This window comes from Rattus rattus, chromosome 16 (assembly GCF_011064425.1).
Source record: "Rattus rattus isolate New Zealand chromosome 16, Rrattus_CSIRO_v1, whole genome shotgun sequence".
NCBI lineage: Eukaryota > Metazoa > Chordata > Mammalia > Rodentia > Muridae > Rattus > Rattus rattus.
In genome coordinates, this window is record NC_046169.1 from 5,294,815 (window position 1) to 5,321,427 (window position 26,613).

At 43.0% G+C, this 26,613-nt stretch overlaps 1 protein-coding gene across 1 annotated transcript in view; it reads left to right on the top strand.

Annotated features, from left to right (window-relative positions):
- The first annotated feature begins 1,298 nt into the window (after positions 1 to 1,298).
- Ubl3 (ubiquitin like 3) overlaps positions 1,299 to 26,613 on the top strand; it is a 46,425-nt gene continuing 21,110 nt past the window's right edge. The window contains exon 1 of the mRNA XM_032886308.1: positions 1,299 to 2,117. Within this exon, the coding sequence (XP_032742199.1) occupies positions 2,091 to 2,117 (27 nt within the window). The 5' untranslated portion in view covers positions 1,299 to 2,090. The remainder of the gene's footprint in view (positions 2,118 to 26,613) is intronic.

The following is a 26,613-nucleotide window of genomic DNA, read 5'->3' on the forward strand; positions in this document are numbered from 1 at the left end:
GTGCATGGAATTTCTTCAGTCAGGCCACCATTCAAAAGACAGGTAGGTCCTCTTAAGTGTCCTGTGAGTTCCCATCCGATGAGGACAAGCGTGACTGGGGAGATGGTCATGGGGATTGACATAGGCTCCTAGACAGTGAGCTCCGTGGGGATAGGGACTGCATAGCTCACGTCTGAACTCTCAGTGGCTGCAGAGTGCTTGGTGCATTTGTGTGCCGAGAGAGAAAGAGGATGAGTAGCAACAGTTCACGTCAGAAGATGTGTGCTATTTACAAAACAATTTCTGTGCCATGTATGAAATCATCCACATAACAGCACCCGGACTTTAGCCCTGGAAGGTAGGCAAGGCTGCTTGATAGGTGAGGTCACAGCTGTAGGTGGGTGTAGTAGTATCGTGTTGAAACTGCCCTTCCGAGAGGTCTGAGATATGATTAAGGATCAACTGAATACTTGTGGTTTCTCTATTCTGATCCGATATCTGTGGCAGACATATTTTTCCACCTAAATCTTCTAGCACCAGCATTATATTATGCTGTTTTAAATTCATAATACAATTACGTCACCGGGTCAAAGAGGGGCTAGGCTGGAAGTAGGTGAATCTACAGGTAGTCTCTGCTATAGATCTTGCATGATATCACTATTGTGCCTAATACAGTTTCTGGTCATTTCAATTAAGTAGATTGTAGCTTTATGGCCCTGGCACTTCAGAAAACGTGTGTTCAAACATTGCCTCTGCTTCATGAGAGCCTTGTTTCTGTTGAACTTCCGTGGCCTTATTGGAAATCAATGATTGCTTCTGATCTTCAAACTGTCATGTTGAGGAGACCTAAAGATTAACTCACTCAATAAAATGGTCTGAGATTGCAGGTTGTGGAGAACTTGCAATAATTAAAACGCATGCTTCTGCACCATGGTATGTCCTATTTTAACAGAGTCTACACAGTGCGCGAGGGACTTCTTCGTGCAAGTTGTTTTCCTCCAACAATCCGCGTAATCATGGCATTTCTGGACACAGGTAGGAACTGACTGCAGGGCAAGAGCCTCTAAACTGGAGACAAGGAAGCTATCCTTTCCTAGCAACTGTTGCTATACGGGGGCGTGGCATTGATGCCCGCAAGGACGCCCTGGCAGCCCCTTCCCCTCACCTGCAAGAACTACATTTCCCATGATGCTCCGAGAGGGTTCCGTTGTGACGAAGGGAACAAGCGCAGACGGGGGCGGGGGAGGGGGGCGCTATTCCCAAGTCGGCTCTCAGGCACCAGCAGCCGCCACCGCCGCCATGTTGGGCTGAGGCGATGACAGGAGGCGGCCGGGGCGTGTGGGATTGAGGAGTGGAGGAGGAGGCGGAGAGTCAGGGCTCTGAGGGGGAGCTGTTCCCAAGCTAAGGGAGGAGCCCCCGGAAGACGCCGCGGAAGGCAGCGAGGCGGAGGCGGCCGGAGCAGGGACGCGATGTGGCCCGACCCGCGCGGCTGCGCTGAGGCGCCCGCGGCCTGAGCCCCCCGGCGCTGCGCTCGGTTCGGCTCGGCCCGGTTCGGCTCGGCTCGGCGGCCGGCGAGGTCGATGCCCTTGAGCGCGGCTGCGCGCAGCTCGGCTGTGCGGCCCCGCGGCGCGCGCTGAGCTTCTCGGCGGCCCCGGCCGCTCTCAGCTCGGCGCTCGATGTGTAGCCACATAGTTATCTGTACACTTCGTCGCCGGGGCTTTAATGAGGACCTGAGTCGCGAGCGCGAGTGAATCACCGCCTGGGCCGGGGAAAGAGGACGGCGCATTTAACCCCCTCCCACCCCACTCCATGTCCCTGTGTCACTCGGCTCTGTCCACCTGGCGCGGCGAGTCCTGGAGCTGCTACTGCTGCTGACGATCGACTCCCCTCGCGCCTCTCGCCCCAGAAGCTCTTGTGCTCCCACGTAACTTCTACTTCTTTCTTTTTTTTTTTCTTTTGAGAAAGCTCAGCACGAACCGATCAGAATTGTGAAGGGTTTTTGTTTTGTTTTTGTTTTCTTTTTGCTTTTGGATTTCCGAAGCTCCAGCACTTCTGCTCTTGTTTTTGTTTTGTTTTCTGCGTAAACCTCTGGCCCACTCTCAAAAGGCAAGATGTCCAGTCATGTCCCGGCGGATATGGTAAGTGAACGATAAGTTCTGAGGTTCGGATTGTATTGTGGTTTCCAATCTGATTTAATCGGAAGACGACGCTGGCGTCGGGGCGAAGGTTTCTGGGGCCCGGTGGGGGGGAAATGGGGGCACTTCTGGAAAAGCCATTCTACTTGGTTTTGGAGAAGTTGGCTCTTCTCCCCTCATCCGCCCCCCCCCCTTTCTTTTTTTTAGGAAGCACTAGTTTTTGTTGTGGTTTTGCTTCTTCTTTTTCTTTCTTTTTCTTTTTTCTTTTTAAACCTCTGGGAGTCACTGGTTCGGTTGTGTTTTCTAAGTCGCCAGAGGCAGGGAAATGCAGTGGAAGCGGAGGAAATTCCTTCCCGATTGCTAGAAGGCTCTGAAGGCTTGGATTTAAACGCTTCGAGAAAACGTCAGGGGCTGTGTGGGCACAGCCGGGGACGGGCGCCGTGCTGGATACCTAGGGTAGGAAGAGGCTGTCTAGCTCAGCGACAGACAAGATCGCTCAGACGTAGGTGCACACTTGATACGTTTCAGGGACAGCGGCGCACCTCTTCGGAAAAAGTCTTGCTGCGAGCCCTTGGAAACGTCTAGCCGAACAGCTATGACAATCCGAGCTATTTAAATGTTTTTTCAATTCTAGGCTGATCGCGTAAGGGATCCATTTTTAATATAGATATTCCAAGGTTTCTTGGAACCAAGTATTTAACAGTTTTGCATTTTAGGTTTTTGTTTGTCTATTGTTTGTTTTAAGCCAGTTAAGCATGTTTATTGAGCCTGCATCACTGGGCGTTGAGAACTGGAAACAAAAAGTGCTCTTGTTAATTGAGGCTTTTTCCTTTGGTTTCTAAATGTTAGGGTTGTGAGTATGTTGACTGGCAGTTACTGTGTAGCCTTACAGTGCGGAGGGGTGGGTTTGTGGGAGTGTGAAGTGACACTTTGCAGTCCTGAGGGCAGACATAATGCAAGTTACAGGGAGATGAATAATCCTGTTTCTGAAAGAATCGAAGTTAATGTAATCATGCCCACTTATGTCAAGTTGACATTTGAATGTGTGTGAATTACAGTGCAAACCCAAAATTGAACTTTGCTAATGACTGCATTTTTAAAATGTCAGATATTTCTATGGAGGAATGACCTGTTTTACATATGTTTAAAAGAAAAATGACCCTAAATTGTGTATTTTGACCTTGGTTTAAAGGTATTTTGTTTGTTTGATTTTCCACTTAATATGCTATTCAAATGCAAAGGAACCACTGGGTCTGCCTCCCGGGTGGCCACACTACTTGCAGCCTTTGCTTCCGGAGTCTTTAAACTCGGCTCTGTCCTTTTAGCTGTTCTTCCTTCTTGATGTGTGCAGGGGGAACAGTCTCCTGCCTGCCTGAGTGGCTGCCAAGGTTCTCTTTACACTATTCTCGAGTTGCCTGGAGAGGTCTCTACACAGAACTGCAAATGCTTCTTCCCGTTTGATGAGTGATCTGTGGGCTCATAGCCTCGGGCAAAGATTTGCTCTTTGTAAAGCCTCCATTTTATAGCATCAGCGCAGTGAAGGCTACACCCACCTGAGTGCCATCTATTCTGTCAGAGAAGTTGTAATGGAATAGATGTGTGTAGTTAAAGCAGTGCCACTTTCTTTGGGCCCAGTGATAAAGAAAAAGTGGGATGTACAGCATCAACCACACATCGAGGTGATTTTGGGGATGCCATCTCTTGATGACTGGAAGCTGTGTTGGGATTGGGGGACTGACGTAGGGGCAAGGGTTTTATTAATAGCCATAATTAGAAACTACAACTATCGTCTGTTTGAGATTGTGTGTTAAGGCCTTGATGACTCAGTGGTGCTTTGAGATCCCTGATTAAAGGTGATATGCAAGGGCAAAGCAATATTATGTAATAAACATAGAATGCCTTGTGATGTTCCTCAGAGGTAGCTTGTGCAGACTTCCAAGTCTAAGTGGGTTTTGTATCTTGTGTTCATCTGCTGGACCATATGATTGTTTGAGAAAATCCTTTTCAAACAACCATTTTCTATTACTTAAATTTTAGTTTTTGTCAGAAGTATCTTTGTTTGATAAGTGTGTAGAATTCTCTCTATATATATACTTGCATACATATATGTATGTATGTATATACACATGCACGTGTGTGTGTGTGTGTGTGTGTGTGTTAAATACTGCCTCCTTAGAAGTTGTTCATAGCTAAACTCCTCATACCAAAAACTGACAATTTGAGTTTGCTTTGGTGACTTGAAGTGAGGATGGTTTATTACTTTTTGATTTTTGAAAGCCATCTCTTCAGGAGCAGAGATGTTCCCACCAAGAAACATTTCCTTAAGCCTGACTCTAAATTGATTAGGATATGATCTGTCACAGGGTTGAACTTAGAAGTGCAGAATTGCCTTTCTGTTGGGTGCTGTAATATGAACCTTTCAAGTGCTATTTAGAAACAAATGTTCTCCTGCTCCTTTACGTCTTAATGGTGCTCATCAGCCCTGGAAACATCCTGCCCAGGAGGTGGGGCGGGGCACTGATGTTAGAGCCCCTGCCCTGGTTCATTTGCGGTAATTCCTTCCAGACGGATGATAATTGCTAACTCAATTGACATTTGGATAAAGTCTTCTTATGGCTATGATTGTAGCTCATTTTGTGACTGGTATTTTAACACTAGTTTTAATTTTGTGAGTAGGAGTCACTAAAATTTACTTTCTTTACTATAAAAACATACTTTATCCAGAAGGATAAAATGCGTCTGTGATTTGTTGCACCTTCTATACAATAATTCGCAAGGAGCCTTCTTTTCACCATTCTGCAGTGTATACACACACACACACACACACACACACACACACACACACGTACGTTCTAGGAACATGAGTTTATTTACAAGAGATGCTGATTTTTCTTCTTTGTGGATAGTGATAGTTGGAAACACATTTACTAGTATCTCTCCTGCGTGTGGAAAAAATCTGAAAATATTGGAGCAGAATTTTATTAAATACATCATATTTAAACAGTAGTTCCCTTTACATTTTGAAAACTGAGTTCACAATTTGTGGTTTTCCTTGGGCTGTAGCCATTGTTTGTGTCTTTGTAGTGACATGTGGGTGATAGGACTTGGGAGGGAGACAGGTGGAGCCCATGATGAGGACAGAGACCTCACTCTGAATTGGGAAAGGTCTCAGCATGTGGGCTACGTTCATAAAAGTGTTTCTTTGGGAGACAACTTAGGACTTTGGACTAGAATTGCACTTTATGGCTTTTGGACATCCGTTACATCAAACCCTATCTGCTAAATCACCTGCGAGCCGGGTGTGCACACCTTTAATCCCAGTGCTCAGGAGGCAGAGGCAGGCAGGTGCTGTGAGTTCAAGGCCAGCCTGCTTTACAAAGTAAGTTTTAGGCTAGCGGGAGCTGTACAATGAGAGCCTGTCTCAAAAGCAGAAAGGTGGAGACTGCAGCGATGTGTGAAGACGGTGAGGCGCACTGCTCTGTAGAGCAGCTGGTGCTCTCTCTGCTTGGTAGGTTGACGAAGCAGGTGCTGATCGTAGGTTTGTAGTCTGGGGGCAAAAGGTATGGTGGCAATTGGTTTTGTCAGTACCTTTCATATGCTTCATAGAATACTTTAATTGTAATGCTTGGTTTATTTCTTCTAGTCAAGAAAGAAATATTTTTGGAGCCCTCTAGTGGGCAGGAAATAACTAAAATAAATTTCTTTCAGTGTGACCTTTGATGGTTTCCTAAGTTAACATACAATGATGGTGAGGAGGAGCCATGCCAGGACAGGATCCAGAAGACAGAACTGTCACCATGGGGAAAGTATTCTGTGACGAAATGCGGGTTCCTTCCTTGCTTAGACTCCATTTATCCTTTTCTTTCTCCTGCCACAAACACCGGTTTTTCCCTGTTGAAGCTGGGAGAGCCCTTCAAGCTAAGGACCTGAAGAAGCGTGTGACTTGGTAATAGCACACAGTCAGCAGCATCTCTGTTGAGTCTCTGGGTTGTTTTTTTTTTTTTTTTTTTGGTTTTTTTTTTTTTTCGGAGCTGGGGACCGAACCCAGGGCCTTGCGCTTCCTAGGTAAGCGCTCTACCACTGAGCTAAATCCCCAGCCCCTGTCTCCGGGTTGTTTTATCTGACTGTGTGTGATACTCAGAGTTTGAGCCGGAATGGATTTTAGTTTGTTTTAGGCCCGTGTCTACTTCCTTTCTCAGAATTGTTTTCCCCTGTGCTTTGGTGTTGGTCTTATACTTGGTGAGGTGTAAGGGCAAGTGTCCTAGATCTGTTATGTCTTCCATGGTGTTTAAATCAGAATTGGTGTTTTAAAACTGTTGAGACATTTTGACTCACGAAGTAGTACTGTGTGTGTTACTTAGAGGAAAGGAGAAGTGTCCCACACGTGCTAGGAGGTAGGAAGTTTATGCTGCCTGCTTTGACTATTACTTTGAGTATGGAAAACACGCTGTTAAATATTAAAGCCGGGATGTCTTTCTATTAGTGATAAACGGTGCTACTCTTCATAACATGGAGGACATATATACTCTCTGACTTTCTTCATTATAGCCTGAGTTGGCACCTTGGGCTGGCACCTGGGGTTTTGAATTGGTGACATTTTCCCAGTTCATGAAGGTTGTGTTTTGAAACAACCCAATGTGATCCTTTTGAGTTGCTACTTTGTTAAAATAGGATGTAGTGTGCTTAGTTTAACTTTTCTTGTTTCTGTCTTTTTGATTTAAGTACTGGCTACATTGCCCAGGCTAGTTCCACACTAGTAATGCTCCTGCCTCAGTTTAAGTGCTGTGATTATAATGTGGGCCACAAACCTGTCTAGCTGAGTTTTGATGGCTTAGAGCCAACATTTTGAATGCTGCCAACTCTGTTCTGAGTTTACTGCAAAGACTGTAATTGCACAGTTCTGTATGTAAATGCCAGGCCCTGCATATTCTGCCCTTTTTGGATCCCTGGTTTATAAAATGAAGTGAGGCGAGTCAGTCAAAGTCTGAGAATAAAAATATTAAACCGTGCTTGCTGCCTGTGTATCTTCTGGCCCCAAAGTGTGGGTGAACTTTCCTGCCCCACCCCCACCCTCACCCCTTTCTGCTGTCTTGATTAACTGTGAGTGGAGTTTGTTAAGAAAGGTGTAAGAATTCTGGGCTGAGACCAGTAGCAGCACCTAGGGCACAGATGCTCAGGAGTTGTGGCTGCCCCGTGGTGCCGTCCACTTAATAGAGCTGCTATGGCTTCGTATTGAGATCTGAGGGGCAGAGCTCTGCCCTCAAAGACTAAATCCCTGCTGCTCAGAAGGATCCAGTGCTGTGGAGAGACCATTCCAAGAGCATGTTTAAATATTGCCTATCTGTTGAAAGGGCTTCTCTGCAAAAAAAAAAAAAAATATTCCCGTGAATTTAACTCATCAGAAGCAAAAGGCAAAATCAGTTTGGGGGGAAAAAGCATCCAGTAAAGTTCAATTTTATTTAATTCACAGTTTTATAAATTCAGTTTTATTAGGTAGCTGACTTCTAACAACGTAGTTGGTAGTGGAGTGCAAAGCTAGTAGGTGACAGAGATACCCTGCCTGGGTCGGCACCTCTTCGTGAGCTAGGAAAGCTTTTAAAGCCCATCAGTAATCCTGCTACAGGGAAGCTGAGGCAGGATGGTCACTATGAGTTTGAACCTAGCCTACCTATGAGACCTTGTCTCAGAAAACAGAACAAATAAAATAACAATAATGAAAGAAAGATCAATGTCAACATAAACTTACCTTCCCTGCTGGGAAGCTTATTTTAAGAATGAGACAGGCATGTTCAGAAACAGCACTCTTATTAACATGCTAATATTTTTAGTGATTGCAGATTAAAATAGATTCATACTTAGTTCATAGATAAGTAACTCAACATTTTACTCTATTTCTTTCTTTCTTTTTTTTTTCCCAGAGCTGGGGACTGAACCCAGGGCCTTGCGCTTGCTAGGCAAGCGCTCTACCGCTGAGCTAAATCCCCAACCCCTACTCTGTTTCTTTAGTTCTGCGAAGTGAGTAGTGTGACTTAGAGATGGATGTACACATCTGTGTGGATGGCATAGTACAGAAGCCAGCGTAGTAAGTGACCAAGCTTCCTGGCTGTTTCAGCTGGTGTTTGCCTGCCCTTCTCTGTTTATGGTTGCTGGCTGAAATTTGCTGGGGATGTAAAAATTAAGCTTTTTGTAGACTAATTCACATTAAGAAGAGCAGCTGAGGGGTTGGGGATTTAGCTCAGTGGTAGAGCGCTTGCCTAGGAAGCGCAAGGCCCTGGGTTCGGTCCCCAGCTCCAAAAAAAAAGAAGAGCAGATGATGTCTGTGCAGATTGTTCAGGAATCTGTCTTCAGTAAAGTAAAATGCCCTGTTATATTGTCCTTAGTTCAAGGCCTCGGTGTATCTTTGGTTGCCTAGTGCTCTGTACACCCTAGGTTCAGAGAGAACTATAAGCTTGAGGTCTCACAGCTAGGAGCACTGAGTCATGAAAGGGATTTGGGTCAGATGGCATCGTGGTGGGCATTCTTTGCCTCCCCCACCCAAGCAGACAGACAGACACTGCTAAAATCCTTGGGCACATTTTCCTACTGGTGCCTTAGATTTCTTCCCAGATCTTTAGTCACTGCTAATTGATCAGAGTTGAGATGAGACCCAGGTTATGCAGCTTTGTGGCATGTTTGGTGACGTTGAGATTGGCATGGTTTTAGAGAAGCCTGCTGCATCATTAACTGCTGGGCTGGGGGCTTCCTTTAAGTGTATGGGGAGCACCTTGAATCTTATATTTACCTTGGTTACACAGTAGACCTTCCCTGTATGGTGCCTCTCGGAATGCCTCATGTACGCAGCACATAGGTTGCCATGTATGCTGAGTGCTCCCAAGCCTCTTGCTTCTGGCCTCGGACTGGAGTGACTTATGTACAATGGAGACTACTGACCAAGACAAACCTACTAGCAGTTTTTTTTTTTTTTTTTTTTTTTTTTTTTGGTTTTTTTTTTGGAGCTGGGACCGAACCCAGGGCCTTGCGCTTCCTAGGTAAGCGCTCTACCACTGAGCTAAATCCCCAGCCCCTACTAGCAGTTTTTAATGCTCTCTCTTCTCTGGGCAGTATTCCATGACTGGGTTTACTTTTTGTAATGACTAGCTTTTGAGGAGAAAATGTTCTTTCTGGTAAAGAAGACTGTTGAAGGTCAGCGTTATATCTCAGCAACACTTTATTGTGTCTAGACGGAATATTCTCGTGATATGCTTGATTTTCTTTAAAAGTACAATTTTGCTCTAGGAATATTTGGGATTTTTTATGCAGTCATCAAACATCATATACACTTTGTAATGTAAACTGATTCCAGCAGATGTCAGTTACTTAACTTATTGTGTATTTGCAAACATCATTTTCTTTCACTCCTTGCTGCTGTAAGTCTAGAGAGCATGGGTAGGGTGAAGGAGAGGGGACTGGGAGAAGTGGGGAGAGGCCTAAGCTTTAAGTCCCCACCACACCACTGCCACACTAGGGATTGAGTTCCCAAGGCCTGACTGAGTCTTCAGGGCATGTTCAGACCACAGCAGGTATGTAACCCTGTGGGAAACAGTGGTATTATGACTCTTGTCAAATGTGACTTCTGTCTTCTGAGTAGTCCTTAAAATAAAATTCTTAGGAATGTAGTTGTTGTGCCAAAAAATAGGTCAATTATTGAAGTCATAGATGGGAAGGTACCAATTTCATAATAAAAAACAAAACAAACCCCTTGACCTTCCAGTTAAATGCGGCTATTTCACTACACCAGGTTACCAGGGGTATCTAGATAGCCCAGGTTAGCCTGGATCTCCATCCTCCTGAGTGCTGGGATTAGAGGCATGTGCCACCACTTATAGCTGCTTTTTCTCTTTTAAAAAGACTTTATCTTAGTGTGTGTGTGTGTGTGTGTGTGTGTGTGTGTGTGTGTGTGTGGCATGCCACATGCTTGCCTGGTATCTGAGGAGGTCACAAGAAGGCATTGGATCTCCTGGAACTGGATTTACTGATAGTTATGAATGACAGTGTGGACGCTGGGAATCAGACCTGGGTCTCTGCAAGAGCAGCAAAGTGCTCTGAGTCATCTCTCCGGCCCCACATTTTTCAGTATGCTAGCTTATTTCTCACATCAGACGCTTGCGATTTTGCTCATGGAAAAGGTTAACAATTTTAATTTCTTGTAAAAATCTTTGGCAGATCTAGGTGTCAATATTACACTGACCTCATAAAATGATCTAGGAAACGTTTCAGAATTTTTTGGTAAGATGTTGTGGGTATTGATTTCATCCATAAATGTTCCAAGGAGTTCACTAGCAGGACCAGCTGGGGTTTTCTGCAGATTATTGGTGACGTTTCCTCCGCACCTGCAGGACTGTCTGAGGGCTACTATGTCCGGTTTTGCTTTTTCAGGGTTCTGATAGGTTACCTGAACTCTCCTTGACTTGAATTTTTTCAGCTGGTGATGTTCGTGATCCCAGCTTTTTAATAAGCTGTGTCTCCTTATCTCGGTGATTTCAGGAGCCCATCTCAGATTCCTCTTCTGCTAGTTTCTATTTTATCTTTTCCCTTCTACTCTAACAGAATGTACTTGCTATTCTTCAGTCTGTCGTCCATTGCCAGCCCTCCCATCTTAGTACATGCATTCATGTGTGTAGGAAAACTCCCTTTAAAAATTTAGCTAGACGGGGTTGGGGATTTAGCTCAGTGGTAGAGCGCTTGCCTAGGAAGCGCAAGGCCCTGGGTTCGGTCCCCAGCTCCAAAAAAAGAACCAAAAAAAAAGAAAAAATTTAGCTAGACCATGTAAGTTTAATGTATGTTCTTTTTATTATCACTTAATTCAAAACATCTTTAAATCTCAAAAATAATTCATAGTTCTTTAAGATTTCCACTGTGCTGTTTCTGTTGACCCATGGATCACTTAGAAATGGGTTATACCCCATTTAAACATTGGGGATTTTTCTACCTGTGTTCTTGTGATTCTGGGGTTCCAACTCAGGCCTGTGGCATGTTAGGCAGCCACTGAACTGTTCCTTGCTGTTGACCTTACCACCCCCCTCCCCCAACATTCAGTTGAAAAAAGTACACTTTCCAAGTTTGTGATGACTCTGTGATCTTTCATTCTCTCAAGCCCTGCCTTGTTGCCTGAGGATGCATTCCTGGGGGTTCCACTTCCCATGGGAGCCACCCTTACAGCTACGACTGTCTTTTCACTGTCATGCTTTGCTCTGTGACTCTTTTTGGCCTTGAATCGAGTCTGAGTATCACCCAGTGGGCTTTGCTGCTACAGCATGATAGCCGATTCCTGCCTTCTCTAGGTCTCTTTTCCACTCCCTCCCTCAGTCCTTCCTGTTTCTTGTTTCCTGTTAGAAACATGTTTACTCCCCTCCTTAGTGTGTTTGTTATCAGTCTTCTTCCTGGTCTGCACTGCTTACCCCGGAGGTGACCATGCTCTGTGCTTTATTTGGGCCTTCAGTAAAAGTTACTGTCTTCACTCTCAGGAAACAGGAAGGGCTTTCCTACTTCTTAGTCCCATCTAGTCCTCCTTAACTCTTTGGTTTATTTTAAACCAAAGATACCATTGTTGTTGAAAATAATAGTAACAGTGGTAATAGCAGTGATGCTGCTGTTTAGATGGTCAGTACTTAGATCATCCTAATGGTTACACTCTGGGATCTAGATTCCCAGGTTTGTATCTGGGTGACTTTCCTTTCACTAAACAAACTCCTCTCAGTGTCGATTTTAGTGTAATGAGGTCTCTGTGGTGCAAGCATGTGCATTTCCCTACATCTTTAAATTTAGGCTCTGTGGCTTGAGCACCCTCTTACCCTCAAGGTAGTTCCCAGGGCACGCGCCTCCCTCCCCGAACCTTCAGTCAGCCTTGGTGCCTCTCATTGTTTTTATGGTTAGTATTTCTCTTTGCTGTCTTTGGTTTTAGGCCTTATGATTTATAGAGAGCCTTTTCTGGTGGTTACTTAGGAGTTGGTAGATACTTTCCTTGAATTTGCCTTTGTCTTGCCACTTTTGTCACTTGGACATTTTCCTAGTGTGCCTTCTCTGTCGCTTTAGCTAGTCTTAACCCCATGATCCTTCTCCTCAGCTGAGTGCTGGCTTCACAAGCATTCCTATGTAAATACACATACACTGTGTGAATTCAGTTGTCTTCCCTCTTAGACCTGCCATACTGATGTTGGGTCATTTCATGGTTTCCACTGGTCCCCCACCCCTGGGTCAATTCAGATATTTTCTGCTAACTTCTCTTCTGATTCATTTATCTTTTCTTTCCAATATTCAGTTACTGGGTTTTATCTTGGAAATCCTAAAGTGCATGTAAGTTCAGTTTCTCACTGTGTTTTCTTGGGTGTTTTTGTATGTGTTTAAATGTTTTTGTTCTCTTGTTTTTTATTATCTGATTGTTTTTCCTTGGATGCTGATGAAAAAAATTGTAGACCTGACGGACAGTTTCTCCAAGCAGGAGCTCATCTGCTCACTTAGCAATTAGAGGCACCTTCTCACAGGGACTTCTCTGTGAGATACAGCATGTGACCAGATTCAGCTTATTCTCATAGCCTTCCATCTGGTGCGTGGCCCTAACAAGGTCTGAGTTGAAGTTTGACGCATTTACCAAGATGCTTCTTGTTGGTAAGTTCTGGATTTCAAGTATAGTGAAGCCAGATGAGAACCCTTCTTAGCTTTGTTTTTAGCCTCTTTGTGCCTTCCCGACTCTCTCTGTGCTTTATTCAGCACATGTTTGGAGGACAAAGGCATCAGGCTTGCTATTTGAGGGTCCCTTTTACCTGGAGTTCCTTATTCCTGGGTAGTTTGGTAATATAGAATCTCAGGGTCTGTCTTTGCCGGTAAGATGGATTAAGCTCTCTCTGGCTGGCACCTTTCCTAGTGCCCAAAGAGGATGGCATCTTCCCGTGTCCTTGCTTCTGCCTTCTCTCTCTCTTGTCTTCAAAGAGCCAGATTTTCGGAGACAGGGATGGTCATAGTATGTTATAGTCGCTTTTCAGTGGAAAGTTGTGCTTCTGGCTTTGTTTACTACTAATTTAAAGTGATCTCATTTTCTTCCTCATAAATTTGGGCAGCAAACATTTTTAGATGCTACTCTGCTGATTAGAGTCTGTCAGTGGTTGGAGCCAACTATTTTCCTGCAAGTCTCTTAAAACAGTTCCCTTACATTGCCCTTCCCACCTTCAGCCTCCATGAGACTTCTTCTGTTACTGTATGTCTTGCATCCTCTCCCCAGATTTGCTTTTTGAAAACCTCTCATTCTCTGCCTGTTTTGCTTGACAGTGGCCGGTCTTCATTCACTGGCTAATGGGACCAGGCTCCCCGCCAGGGAAGCATTCAGGCTTTGGCAGTTAGGGTTATGGTCCTGTCTCATATCTTACAGTTTGCCCTGCTTGTCCACAAATCTTGTCCTTTCCTGCTTTTTCTCTTTCCGTGCAGTCTAGTCATCTTTTCTGCCTAAAATTTGCCTCCCCTTTCTCTTGTGGTGTTAGTTTCTCCATGGTGTCCAGTGTCATCAGGTACCACACGTGGTCTGGCACTTGGTTGCCGATAGAGACAGTCCTTCTAAGCTGTCTCTTTGGAGAGACAAAAACACCAGTGTAGCAGAATGGTTTTTCCCTTTGGAATAAAGCATAGAGGGACAGTACTAACATTCTATCCAGATGTTGGCATCTTTGGTTCTGATGGCTCAGGGATATGTAGGGAGCAGTCACAGCATTACCTGCTGGGCAAGGCTGCATGAACAAAGTTGTCCACAGAGAAAAGGCAGGTTGCTAAAGGGTGGGACTGTTAGTCATTGGTCTAGAATTCAGAGTAGGCACCACAGAATCAGTTGCTCTCATAAATATTGCTACCTCTATTCTAGCAATTGTAACCATTGCTGTTTTCTCACTGGACAAAGTGTATTCTGAGGACGGAGCTGGCTTGTTTTTATATATCCCTGCCTGTGCCTAGCACAATACTGTTAATCCCAAAGATGTGAGGACAAAGACCACAGACCCAGCTCATTGTGGTCATTTAATAAAAGCAAGCTTTTAAAAAAAAATTCCTGTACACTGCTGGCAACCCCTAAGGCAGGTTTGAGAGGTCAGCATTGGATGTGAGGAAGACAAGGTTTTTTTTAGCTTGGGTAGGGGGTTTACAAATGGAGGATTTGGAAGGCAAACTAGGTGGGGTTACAGGAGCCATACATAAACATAACAAGTTGGTAATGATGACCTGAAACAGACATGGTTGCAAGGTGGTTGGAACAAGGTAGTCATAGTAACAGGTTGTCAAGGTAGTTCTAACAACCTTTTTTAAAAGGAAGGTAGGGTTGCAATATGGTCATTACAACTTCTTGAAAGAAAGACATGGTTGCTGATTTCTGGAATAGGCAGTATAGAACCATTTGTAGTTAAGGTTACAAGTGGGACAGGCCAATCCTTGAGGAACAGCTTTAATCATAAATAGGGATGAACCTAGTTTGTCTTTATTATATGATGGCTTTCTAGCCTAAGATGGAGGCTGGCTGGTTACCAGTACCTAGTACAGTACCTAGCACAGAGAATACTCGGAAATGTTGACTAGCCCTGTAGATCGGTGCAGTAAGCTAGTCACCTGACACTGTTGAGGACTACTAGTGTGGCTAGTGTGCCAGAGAACCGTACTAACTGAAGGAGAAGTAGATACATGTAGCTGATGGCTACTTTGTCAGACAGGGTAGTAATACACTACCTTTTCAATAAAGTGAATGAACCTCTGTGACTTTAATGTGCGTGCGTGTGTGCGTGTGTGTGTGTTTAGGCTTACAAGTGTGCATGCATGCACATAAGTCTCTCTCTGTTACTTTTGAGATCAGGGCCTTTCACTGAACTTGAAGCTCATCCATTGGTTACACCGGTTGGCCAGTGAACTCTAGGGAGCTGTCCATCTGTTCCTAGCAGTGATGGAGTTACAGATTTATTCTACTGTGCACAGCTTTTGTACAAGTGTGGAGGCTCTGAACTCAAGTCCTCCTGTCTGCATGGCAAGCACTTTACCCTCGAGCCATTTTTCCAGTTAATTCCCAAAGCCTTGTACCATTTTCCCCAATTTTAGCTACATACAGTCTGTCCTTTTTATCTGTGTGCATTTAAATTTCTAAACTAATTGTCTTACTGTCTTATTCTAATTTGTAACTAATTAGAAAAACAATAGAATTATTACAAAACAAAACATTTTAAAGAGAACATTGTTTATAAAATTCTATTTCTTAGATTGGAATGCTGTTAATGCTTTCCCTCTCTACCATTTGATTCTCTGTGTGTGTGTGTGTGTGTGTGTGTGTGTGTGTGTGTGTTGTGTGCACATGTATGACTGGTGATATATTTTGAAGTCTAGGAAAGTCTTAAAGATGCAGTTTAGTGCTCTGTCTCTATGCACATTCATTCATGGTATGAAAATCTTTAGTTTAGTGTTCTGTTTCTATGCACATTCATTCATGATATGAAAATCTTTAGGTCTCTGGATTTTCCTCTTGCCTCCCAGGTGCTGGGGTTACAAGAATAAGCCACCATCTTTGGATATTTTTCAATTTTAAAGTTTTTATTTTGGGGCATCTGATATGGTTGTGTCATTGGTTACAAACATTTTGTAGTTGTACTTTAGTAATTGCTTTTTAATGGCTTTAAATATTATTTTTAATTATGTATGTGTTTCTGTATTAGGTATGTGGACATTAGTACAGGTGCCCATGTCTCCAGAAGGCGTTGGGTCTCCTAGAACTGAAATTGATTATTTTATCTCCAACAACTGTGATTATTATGAAATGAGTTAGTATAGCTCTGTGTGTGTGTGTGTGTGTGTGTGTGTGTGTGTGTGTGTGTGTGTGTGTGAGAGAGAGAGAGAGAGAGAGAGAGAGAGAGAGAGAGAGAGAAGCTAGATGTTTCATTGTTCTCTGTGGTCAGTTTAGTGGAGTAAGGGAGACTGATGAAGCTGGTGTAATCAAATCCATATCTTGTTAATAGGTTAAGGAAATGGTAAACAGCGTTTCATTAAAGATCCTTTTCCTACCTAAGTCTTTTTGCCTCGTGTAACTTTCAGCAATTAAATACAGTTCAGTGAGCAGGGATTATTGATGAGTTAGCACTAGTCTAAGTGCTTTATACATGGTAACTTCATAAAAGTTTCCTGCAATTCTCTGAGGTAGGTATTGCTCTATTTACAAGTAAGGAAGCCGAAACGGGACTTTTAAGCAATTTCCTGCTACCTGATGAAGCCAGGATTTAACTGCAGGCCTGGTTTCCAGAGCTTGCTGGGACTCAGGAAAGGTGTACAACACTATTTCTTAGGAGGGATAGAGAGGCTGGCAGGGTGCTGTGAACCATGACCTCAGGTGGGCACCTGAGTGGGGAGGGCTGAGGGCTGCAAGACATAGTGACAGCCTGTCTGGAAGAGGGAAAGCAAAACAGCATGGGCAGCACTCGTCTAACACAGATGTAGCAGCTACAAGCTCTACTCAGGGTCTTTAGCATTTGGTCAAGCTCACTGCACAGATAATGGCCAGAACTAATCTGTAGGGTTTAGCGCTTTTCATAGGAAAGGCGTTAGGATGACAGACCGAGAATAGAATGGAAAATGGCTCACATGAAAAAGGCACGCATAGTTTTGAATGTTGAACACAATTTCAAATAATAGGAACCATGAGTGGCAAGCCAGTGTGTTGCAAGGAATGGGGAACATTGTTCTGCTGTGAAGAGGCTGGGGGCGCTCTTCCTCCCTGTGGGTGGCTCACATGTGCTGTCACTGAGAACTTCATTAGAAGTTTTCCCCAAAGCAAGAGTAGCCTGTGTCAGTGCTGTGAGTTAGGAGACCTTGCTAGGCTTTAGCCAAACAGTGTAGACAAAACTTTGTGGGGCTCTCAAGAGATTTATCCTTGTAGCTTCCTGTAGAAAAGTTTTGGGATGGGGATGGCAAAAGTGCTTATTGTCCATGAGTTATCCCCCGTGACAGGTCTCAGATCTTCTGTCCATTCCTTGACATTAATGAAGGTTGATGATTAATTCTGAGTGAAAGGGCACATCCTTGGATTCTCTCTGAATTGTTTCTAATTTGCCAATATGGTTCTTTTCTAACCTTTTGTTTCTTTACAAAAAATGATGGTCTTTTTGATGGAAGAATAATTTTGAAAAATGAACATAAAAACTGACAAAATACATGATTATATAACTACAGTATAATTATTTTTAAACCATCCATAATTCCCTAACATGTCTCAAAGTCATCGGTATTACTATTATCCGATTTCAGATACAAAGCTTAGATAGTCACTTTCTTATACAATTTTCAAAGGCTTTTACAAATAGAACACTGAAGGATGTTTGTAAATGTCTTTTGTTTTATGAACACTGAGAAAGGAGAAGACCTTACACAAGAATTTTTGAGTTCTGAGGTTTTATTTAAGTCTTGCTGTATGAGTACACAAACTGTTATCATACTAGCTGTTAGTGTTGACCACAAACATATTTGTAACATACATGTTGTATGAAATAAACACTTTTAAATTATGGTAAGGTTAATAGCTACAAAAAGTGCATCATTGTTTAGAAATAGCTCTTGGTCAGAGAAATAGCCTTAAAATGATTGATCTGCTTTCTCTGAGAACTCATTAGGCTTCTCTCTTCCTTTTTTATTGGCAGGGAAAGGAAGGAAGCAAACAGTGTTTATTCTCTGGTCAAGTGACCTAACCCTCCTCTTCCTTTGCTCTATAAGAGATTAGCTGAATAATTGATGTGAAGTGTCTCTGAAATCCTGTGGTGTGAAGGCTTTACAGATATTAACTTTCTCTTCCTGACTGAAAGGATGTGTGTGATAGTATCCTTTCTCCCTCCGTTTAAATTTAGATGTCTTGATGGTGAATAAGAAAGCTTGTGAGTGATGATCTGGGGTAGTTTTCTTATTTTCCTTCCTTGCTGGAACTAAGTGGTGGTGTAGTGCAGCTTCTGAGCAGTGTATTTACACAGAATAAATGGTATACTAGGAACCTGAGCAAGGACCTAAGATACAGTTTCTCGGTGATCCACATTAATCTACCAAACTGGCAGCTGGATCAAATCATTAAAGAAACCTTTGTTACCAGTTCAAGGTAGAACAAGTAGTTATGCCGTCTAACCCTCACTGCTTGACAGGTCTGTCATATTCCTGCATCAGATATCATTGTGGCTCTTTGACAGGCAGAGAAAGTACCTTTGTATGTCTGGGTCTGGTTGCTGTTTATCCAGCTCAACCCTTATTTGGTTTGGAATTGGAGAAGGTTTTAAACACATACAAACTCATACATTCGTGCATACAAGTACATGTGGATTTGTATTGAAATAATCCATTTAACAAACCTGATTCTAGTATTGATCTGGTGATGTGACTTTAAAAAAAACATCTATGGGGTTGGGGATTTAGCTCAGCGGTAGAGCACTTGCTTAAGGCCCTGGGTTTGGTCCCCAGCTCCGAAAAAAAGAAAAGAAAAGAAAAAAAAAGCATCTATAATTTCGCTATGCTGTGAGACTTGGAATACAGATTACTGTAAAAAAATAAATAAATAACTGTAGCATTGGTGGGGCTTTTGTTTTTGGAGAATCACAGCATGCAGCCAGTAAAACTTCCAAGAGTTCTACATCTTGGAAGACAAGATAGATGATTCCACTTTACAGCAATCTCTGCTCTCCAACAGCAAAACCACAGTTATAAAGCACACTCCTAGAGGTTTTTTGTTTGTTTGTCTTGTTTTGTTTTGACACATTTGCTAGTATTTTACACAATAATTTAAAACCGAGCCCATCACAAGACCTTTGCAGTTATAGTCTGGAAAGACAGCTTCTGTAAGAATGGTTGCTTCCCAAGTAAGTACCCCACAGGCAGTTATCTTTCTAACCTAGGCAGCATGGTCAAGGCCAAATAGCTTTGAGAGAAAACAGGGACTGTCCGTAAAGTAGTAGCACAGTAGTAGCACTAAACTCCTTACTGATCCAGACGCTGTTCCAGTGTTTACAGACGGCCACACAGTTCGAATGCTTTCATTCATATTTCATTTATGGATCATTCATCCTAAGTCAACCCTGCTGACAGTAGGGGAAAAAATTCCAAAAAAGCTGGCAGGGTTCCCAGCACAGCATTCTGAAAGTGTAGTAGAATACCCTAAGTGTCTATCTGGTAAGGACTGGAGTCATCGTTGTGTAATAAACGATGTTTGTGTGGCTCTGCACAAAACCTGCTAACTGTAGGTAGATAGCAAGCTTTGTGTGGCCTCCATACAGTAAATTCAGCCCTTCCCTACAGAGGAGGGACTTGTACACGGCCCGCAGTTCTCTCTTTGGACCTGCTCAGTCAAGAGTTGTTTAGTAGTTTGAGGAACCCATCTGAAGCCTGCTTGTGGGTCTAGAGGTCTGCAGGCCGAGGAAACAGCACCACAGCGGGGGATTAAGCCTTTAGATGAACAAAAGTCAAATTGGGGGTTTCGTGTTCAATCGTGTATTGTGTCTATTCTTTGACTTCTGGCACTCTCAAATTTACTTTTCCCCACTCCAGGATGCTAACAAATTCAATGCCAGAATGCATGAACTTGGGTGTTTTCCATGTTCCCTCCTCACCATCCAGCTCCTCTTTGGTCTCTCTCTCTCTCTCTCTCTCTCTCTCTCTCTCTCTCTCTCTCTCTCTCTCTCTCTCTCTCAAGGAGCCCCGTTCCTGAGGGCCTCGTGCAGTGTGACACAGTTGATACAGCTGTTGGGTTCTTAATTACACTGCAGTGACATTGCCATTGCTCCTGTGCTCCAGGACAGGCCACACACCATGTCATCTGGGAACTAAGAATAATATTCTTTAAATATTTATTCAGCATGTATTTAATGGAAGAGGAAGAAATTGATTTTCTTTTAATAACATTTCCATGCAGAGGCAGATGCCTTCCTGAGTCTTCTCTACTTGCCAGTGTGGGCTGGTTCTCTAACGTAGGCAAGACAGTTCCCCCAAGGTGTGGCAGCGCTGCCTCCTTTTTATTTTGTGACTTTTCTGTAGTAGACATTAAAATTGGATAATAAAATGTATTCTGTAAAAACTCAGTCTTGGGACTTTGGCTGATTGCTATTATACGAGACCAGTGTCTCCCAGCAGTGCTACACAGGCTGTCATAAAGCTGTATTTGCAGACAGTAGCCCACTCGAGCTCTCTGTCACCAACTTCAAGCCATTAGTGCTGGTCCTGACGACACAAATATCAGAGAGGATGTGCTTGCCTGAGTTTGACTGGCTATTGGTCTCCTCTCCTCTACCCATGTGCAGTATTTGGCCTGGCACCTCAGAAATAAAGTTACCATCATCTTTCATTGTGTACTTGCTGTATACCTTACTGTTACCCAAACACAAGAGTTTGTGTTTCATCTTTAGCACTTTTTTATTGCTGCCATGAATTTCTTTACTACTTAATGTTTGCTGTCTGGTAAAATGCATTTGTTTGTTTATATACATACATACATACATACATACATACATACATACATACATACATACATACGCACTGAAGTATATAACTGGTGAAAAACTTCATTGCTTGTAATATTTAAGGAAATAGGTCACAAAACCTGTAGCAAAATTACATATTCTACTTTTAGAAACATCATAAATGGGACCTCAAAGATACTATTTTCTCTTAGAGTAGGCCTAGTTACTCAGAATAGAAGTTAATCTTGAACACATGGGTGCTTTTATAATTGCGAACCTAATTTCATTAATCAGAAAAATGTCACTAATTCTGTGACGTCTTTTCTTATGCATGCTTTCCTCAGGTTTCAAAAGGTGGTTCCAGTTCACCTTCCCCAGCATGGGAGCATTGTGTGTTGATTGAAGGCTCCTTTATTTTCACTGAAACAGGCTTAAGCAGACTGAATTAAAAAATAGCAACTTAAGTTACTGACTTATAACTTCTTATATTTTATCTAACTATGTTTGCCTTTGGCTGATAGTTGGTTCGTAGCGTTCTTACCAACAGTATTTCTCTTTGCTTTCCCAAGTTGGCTTGTGTGGGCCTCAGGGCCTGCAGTGTGGACTGTGCATTTGCCTCTGCTTTTCACTTCTGCTGCCCAGCTCCTCTCCAAGTTTCCGCTTCCAGAAGGCTGTAGCTGCCATTGGAGGACTGGTGCATGGCCACCTGGCTCAAGTCTTGCCTTTCCTGCCACATAGCCACAACGAGCGCCATGTTAAGAGGCTTCTTGTTCAGTGTTCCCAGTGAGTCTGTGTTAGGTGCTCCAGAAAAGTCCCAAATGGATGATTGATACTGTGGGAAAATAATTTATTTTGAAGAAAATATGATAATGTTTTTGAATGTTAGACTGTGTTTTGATTTTCAGGTAATTAGATTTTTTTTCTTCTGTGACTTGAATGCATGTTAGGGAGGTGTTCCACACTTAGATCTAGACATAACTTTGGGGACATTGCCCCTTCGTAGTCCAGGGCTGTTGACAGGAAGGTGAGTCAGCTACAAGCTGAGGAGTAAGAAGCGTTGGTGTCCATGAGGTAGCTAAAGCCTTGATACCCAGTAGTACAGTGGTGATTGCATGTGAGGCTTTAACTGGTCTTTTTTCCCTTCAGGGGCCAGTGAGATGACTTAATGGCTTAGGGTGCTTTTGTCCAATCCCTCTGACTCATAGAGTAGAGAGAGCCAACTTGTGCTAGTTATCCCCTAACCTCCATGTGTGCCCTGACACATGCCAAAACATAAATAAAATGTAATCTCTCCAAAGTCAAGGACTTTGGGAGGTGATTATGATGGCAGAGTAGATCATTAATGATTGCTTGTAAATTGGCATCCATTTACCCTGGGCCTGCCGCACTGCATACACTGTGCTCATGGCAGTTGTGACGATCCCAGCTTGTTTACACTGACCCAGAAGGCTCAGGATCCAATGCCTGATGGAGTAGTTGGTTGTGTTGTGTTGTTTTTCTGGAAATTACTAGAAATCAGTAGGAATTGGCAGAGTGCTGAACCCTGTTTTCCAGCCTGGCATTAAGCATTTTCTGATTTTTTTTTTTTTTTGAAAAAGAACACTGTAAGGGTTAGTGACTTAGTCATTCTTTATATGACAACTGTCATTAGTGGGATACTGTTTTTTCCTTTATACAGCAGTTTCTCCCTTTGGATGCCATGTATATAATTTACTGACATAGAATGTGGTTCTGTACTTTGAGTTCACACCAATTTATTCTGGAATAATATTTCTAATAGTTTTCTAGAAGTCTTTAATAGTTTACAAAAATGGCAGACTTTATAATTTTGTGTGTGTGTGTGTGTCCGTGTCTGTGTCTGTGTGTGTGTGTGTGTGTGTGTGTTCAAAAACACCTGACTGTGTGCAAGCAGAGGCCAGATGGTGGGATTGTCTAGTGTCTTCTGTCACTCATTGCCCTGCTTCTTTGAGGCAGTCTCCTTGAACAAGGAGCTTCTGTCCCTGGCTCTCCTGACAGCCAGGAAGCCACAGTGACCCGCCTGCCTGCCCCTCACAGCTCAGTGTCACTGGGAACATAAACATGCCGTGAGACCCAGGATCTGAGCTCAGGTCCCCGTGGTTGCGCAGCCAGCACTTTTAACCACTGAGCCATGTCTCCAGCACCATTTCATCATCTTGGATGTTCGCTTATTTCAACCATTCTGTAAAGCAAAGAATACAGGGAGTCCATAAAAGTACAAATATGGGGAAATGTACAAAAGGATAAAGCAGAAATTTGAACTCACAAATCTTCTCGGCAATTTTCTGGTTTGTGTTTTAAGGTAACTATTATGAAATGAGCATTTCCTAGGATAGGAAGTACTCTTTAAAGCACAGTTGCTTCCCCCTCATTAGGAAAGATGCAAGTCACCTGGCTAGTGCCTGGCACATGGACGGCCAAGTACTAATCACATGTGAGCTGTTAGCAGAGCGACAGCTGAGATTGCCTTGCTTCTGGCCAGTCTGCAGGTACATAGTTGTCAGGCTCCCTGGGAACACAAGTAATGGGGATGGGAAACTGACTTTAAAAACCAGCCTGTTTCCTCTCCACCTTCGTGGGCCTGACTGTGCCCTGAGAAAGGTTAGTCTGCAGTCCTCGTGTGGCAGCTTTCAGCTCCGTGCTAAGGGAGATTAATTAATGCCTTCTTTCTACCCATTTTGCCTCTATGAATATTTTTCTCCTTTCCTATTGTACTGGCTAGTTTTGTGTGTCAACTTATCACAGAGAATGGAGCTTCAGTTGAGGAAATGCCTCCATGAGACCTAGCTGTAAAGCATTTTCTCAATTAGTGATGGGGGGGAGAGGGGGAGGGCCCAGCCCATTGTGGGTGGTGCAGTCCCTAGGCTGGTGGTCCTGGGTTCTATAAAAAAGCAAGCTGAGCAAGGCAGGAGAAGCAAGCCAGTGAGTAACATCCCTCCATGGCCTCTGCATCAGCTCCTGCTTCCTGACCTGCTTGAGTTCCAGTCCTGACTTCCTTTGGTGATGAACAGCAATGTGGAAGTGTAAGCTGAATAAACCCTTTCCTCCCCAACTTGCTTCTTGGTCATGATGTTTGTGCAGGAATACAGACCCTGACTAGGACATCTATCTTTTATTTATTGCATTAATATATGTTTAAACAAAATTAAGCCAGTCTCCTCTCTTATATATTTCCTCATTGTATAGGTTTTAATTGTTTCACATGATGTTAAATAATCATAGTTTTAAGATACTTAATTTCACTTTGGGTAAATCTTGAGGTGTCCTTTTACTTTCTCTTCTTTACTTAAAAGTTAGCTACTTAAGAAGTTCTAAAATTCAGGATCTATAGTTATTATTAGTTAGGGTTAAAATGAAAAGCATAACAAAATCCAACTTTAATCATCTTTTTTTTTTTTTTTTTTTCTTTTTTTAGGAGCTGGGGACTGAACCCAGAGCCTTGCGTTTGCTAGGCAAGCGCTCTACCACTGAGCTAAATCCCCAACCCCTAATCATCTTTTTTTGATACTGAGTTCATTGCCTTGCATATACTGGCCGGCACTTTAGAATACAACACTGGCCTCTGACATTCAAATTCAAATTTAAAAAATTTTGCAATTTTAACATTGTCTTTCCTTAGTTGATTTGATAATAAAAAATTTTGCAATTTTAACATTGTCTTTCCTTAGTTGATTTGATAATAGTTTTTTACTTTTCATTCATGAACAGTAAAAAAATAAAAAACAAAAAACAAAAAACCCTCCCCTCCATTGGAGTAACTCATAAAGTAATCTGATCTTTAATTGTTTGTTGCTTTGCTTTGTTTTGTTTTGTTTTGTCTTTCAAGACAGGGTTTCTCTGTATAGCCCTTGCTGTCCTGGAACTTGCTCTGTAAACCAGGCTGGCTTTGAACTCAGAGATCCTCCTGCCTCTGCTTCCTGAGTGATGAAACTAAAGGTGTGTGCCAGCACCACCCCCCTCTGATTGCTAATTCTTATGTTCAGAATTTTAAACGCTTGCCTGTTCCACCTACAGCACAGGGCTACCCATTAGTTAGCTCTCTGTGTTCACTGGCAGAGTGAGTGGGGGTCTTGACCGCATTCAGTCTGTTGTCTGCTGACTGTTCTCATCAGTCAGTCTCTAGAACCAGCAGTCAACTACTGCCAGGAAAGAGGAACTGGAAAGAAACACTGACAGTGTGTGAGCCCCTTTTACTGTGGGACTCATGTGTTTGTGTGCTCATTGACTGCCTCATTTAACCTTGTGTACTTATGTGTCATTTACATGATGGTACTCCAACAGTGTGACAGATTGACACCCATCAGAAGGTTGGCTTGACTTCATATGTTTTATTTTTATTGCAGTACAATGCTTTGTCAAGTTGATACCATATGGCTTTTCTAATCTCCTAATTTAATACATAATTTAATACATAAATTAACTCATTTATATGCTCTTTTGTACTGTTGGAATTTTGTGTTTGTTTTTTTATTTATAACTTTTGTTGAGATGCTATGTAGATCTGATTCGGGTTTCTTTTCCACAGTCTCACGGTATTGTTCGTCAGGTTCCTTGCACAGTCTTGGGTCCCTTGGTCTGAGTTTCCAGGCTGCCCTGCTGACACAGCAGCAGAAGTCTTTGGAATGGCATCTTGCTTCTCTTGTCAGCACCAAGCACCCAGCTCCATGGGGAGGTCTGTCCTGGCTTCTCCTGTGGCTATTGCTGCTGTAACCCTGAGTGTGGCCACCTTCCCAGCTGATGAGAGTGCTTCTCTGATGGCTGATTCTTGGCTTTCTCTAGATTTTTTTCTGGAGACCCTGATTACAGTTCAAGAGTATGATCTGCCATTTGGGGTTCTTTTGGTTTGGTTTGGTTTTCCCAGTATCTACAATTGTAAGCAAGCTATGTCCTTTCAAATTAGACTTACTATGAAAGCACACAAAAAATATTCAAAAAACAGTTTGGAAGTAGTGTTAAAGCTTCATAGCACTCTAGGCTTCAGAGTAAAGGACAGTATGATGGTTTATATGTGGGTGCTCTGGAGAAAGGAGGTGTGAGGGCGAGAAGGCAAGTGGCCCTAAGTCAGGCTTGAAAACACTTGTAAAATTATGATGTGACACTTCCCTCTCCTGCAGTTGCATGCATCTATCCCCAGTGATGACTCTGAAGGACTACAGTCGGGCAACTAAGTTTTTGTGTTGTTATAGGATCCTGATCTTAGAGTCTTTGTACATATATGCAAGAAAACATGATTAAATAATTTAGTGTGTTTAGATACTATTGAGATTTTTTCCGAAGCCATTTACTTATCATCAGTTTGAAATACTTCCCCCTCTGAGTAATTTAAAATGTGAAAGCGTCCTGTTGCTTCAGATTGTCAACAGATGTGCTCTTGATGGCCAACACCATGGCTAAGCCTGTTACCAAGCAGTTTTGCTCCTGGAGACTTGGCAGTATCTGGAGAGAGATCTTTATGACCGGGGCTTTGGGAGGTTGGGGTGGAGCATCAATCAGCTGCAGGTCCTGTACATCCCACAGTACTGGAAACAACCCCGCAGTGAAGGGCTTCCCCATAAATCGCTTTAGACTGAGGTAGAGACACAGGTTAAGGATGTAGGTGAAGACATAGAGCTGGAGGGCTGATTATGCGGTTAGTTGGCAGTGTTTGCCTAGCAGGAGTGAAGTCCTGACTGTGAGTCCCAGCACCCTACACACTGGGTAATGGGATACCTGTCATTTTGAGGATTTAGGAGGTGGATCCAGGAGGATCAGAAGTTCAGGCTTACCCTCAGCCTTACAGAATGAGAGCTGCAGTCCATAACCTCAGTGAAGCTGGAATTTGCTAACAAAAACGAAGGGTAGTGATCTTGTACAGTTGTACATGGTAAGCAGTGTTACCATTCCTGCTGTTAACGGCACCAATTAAAATACTTCAAGTATTACTAAAAGTAGTTTTTGAAGCAATGTACTGAATATTTGAAGTCTGGTGAGTTCTTAAAAAATCCTAAATTTGGGGTTTTCTTTAAAGCTTATTT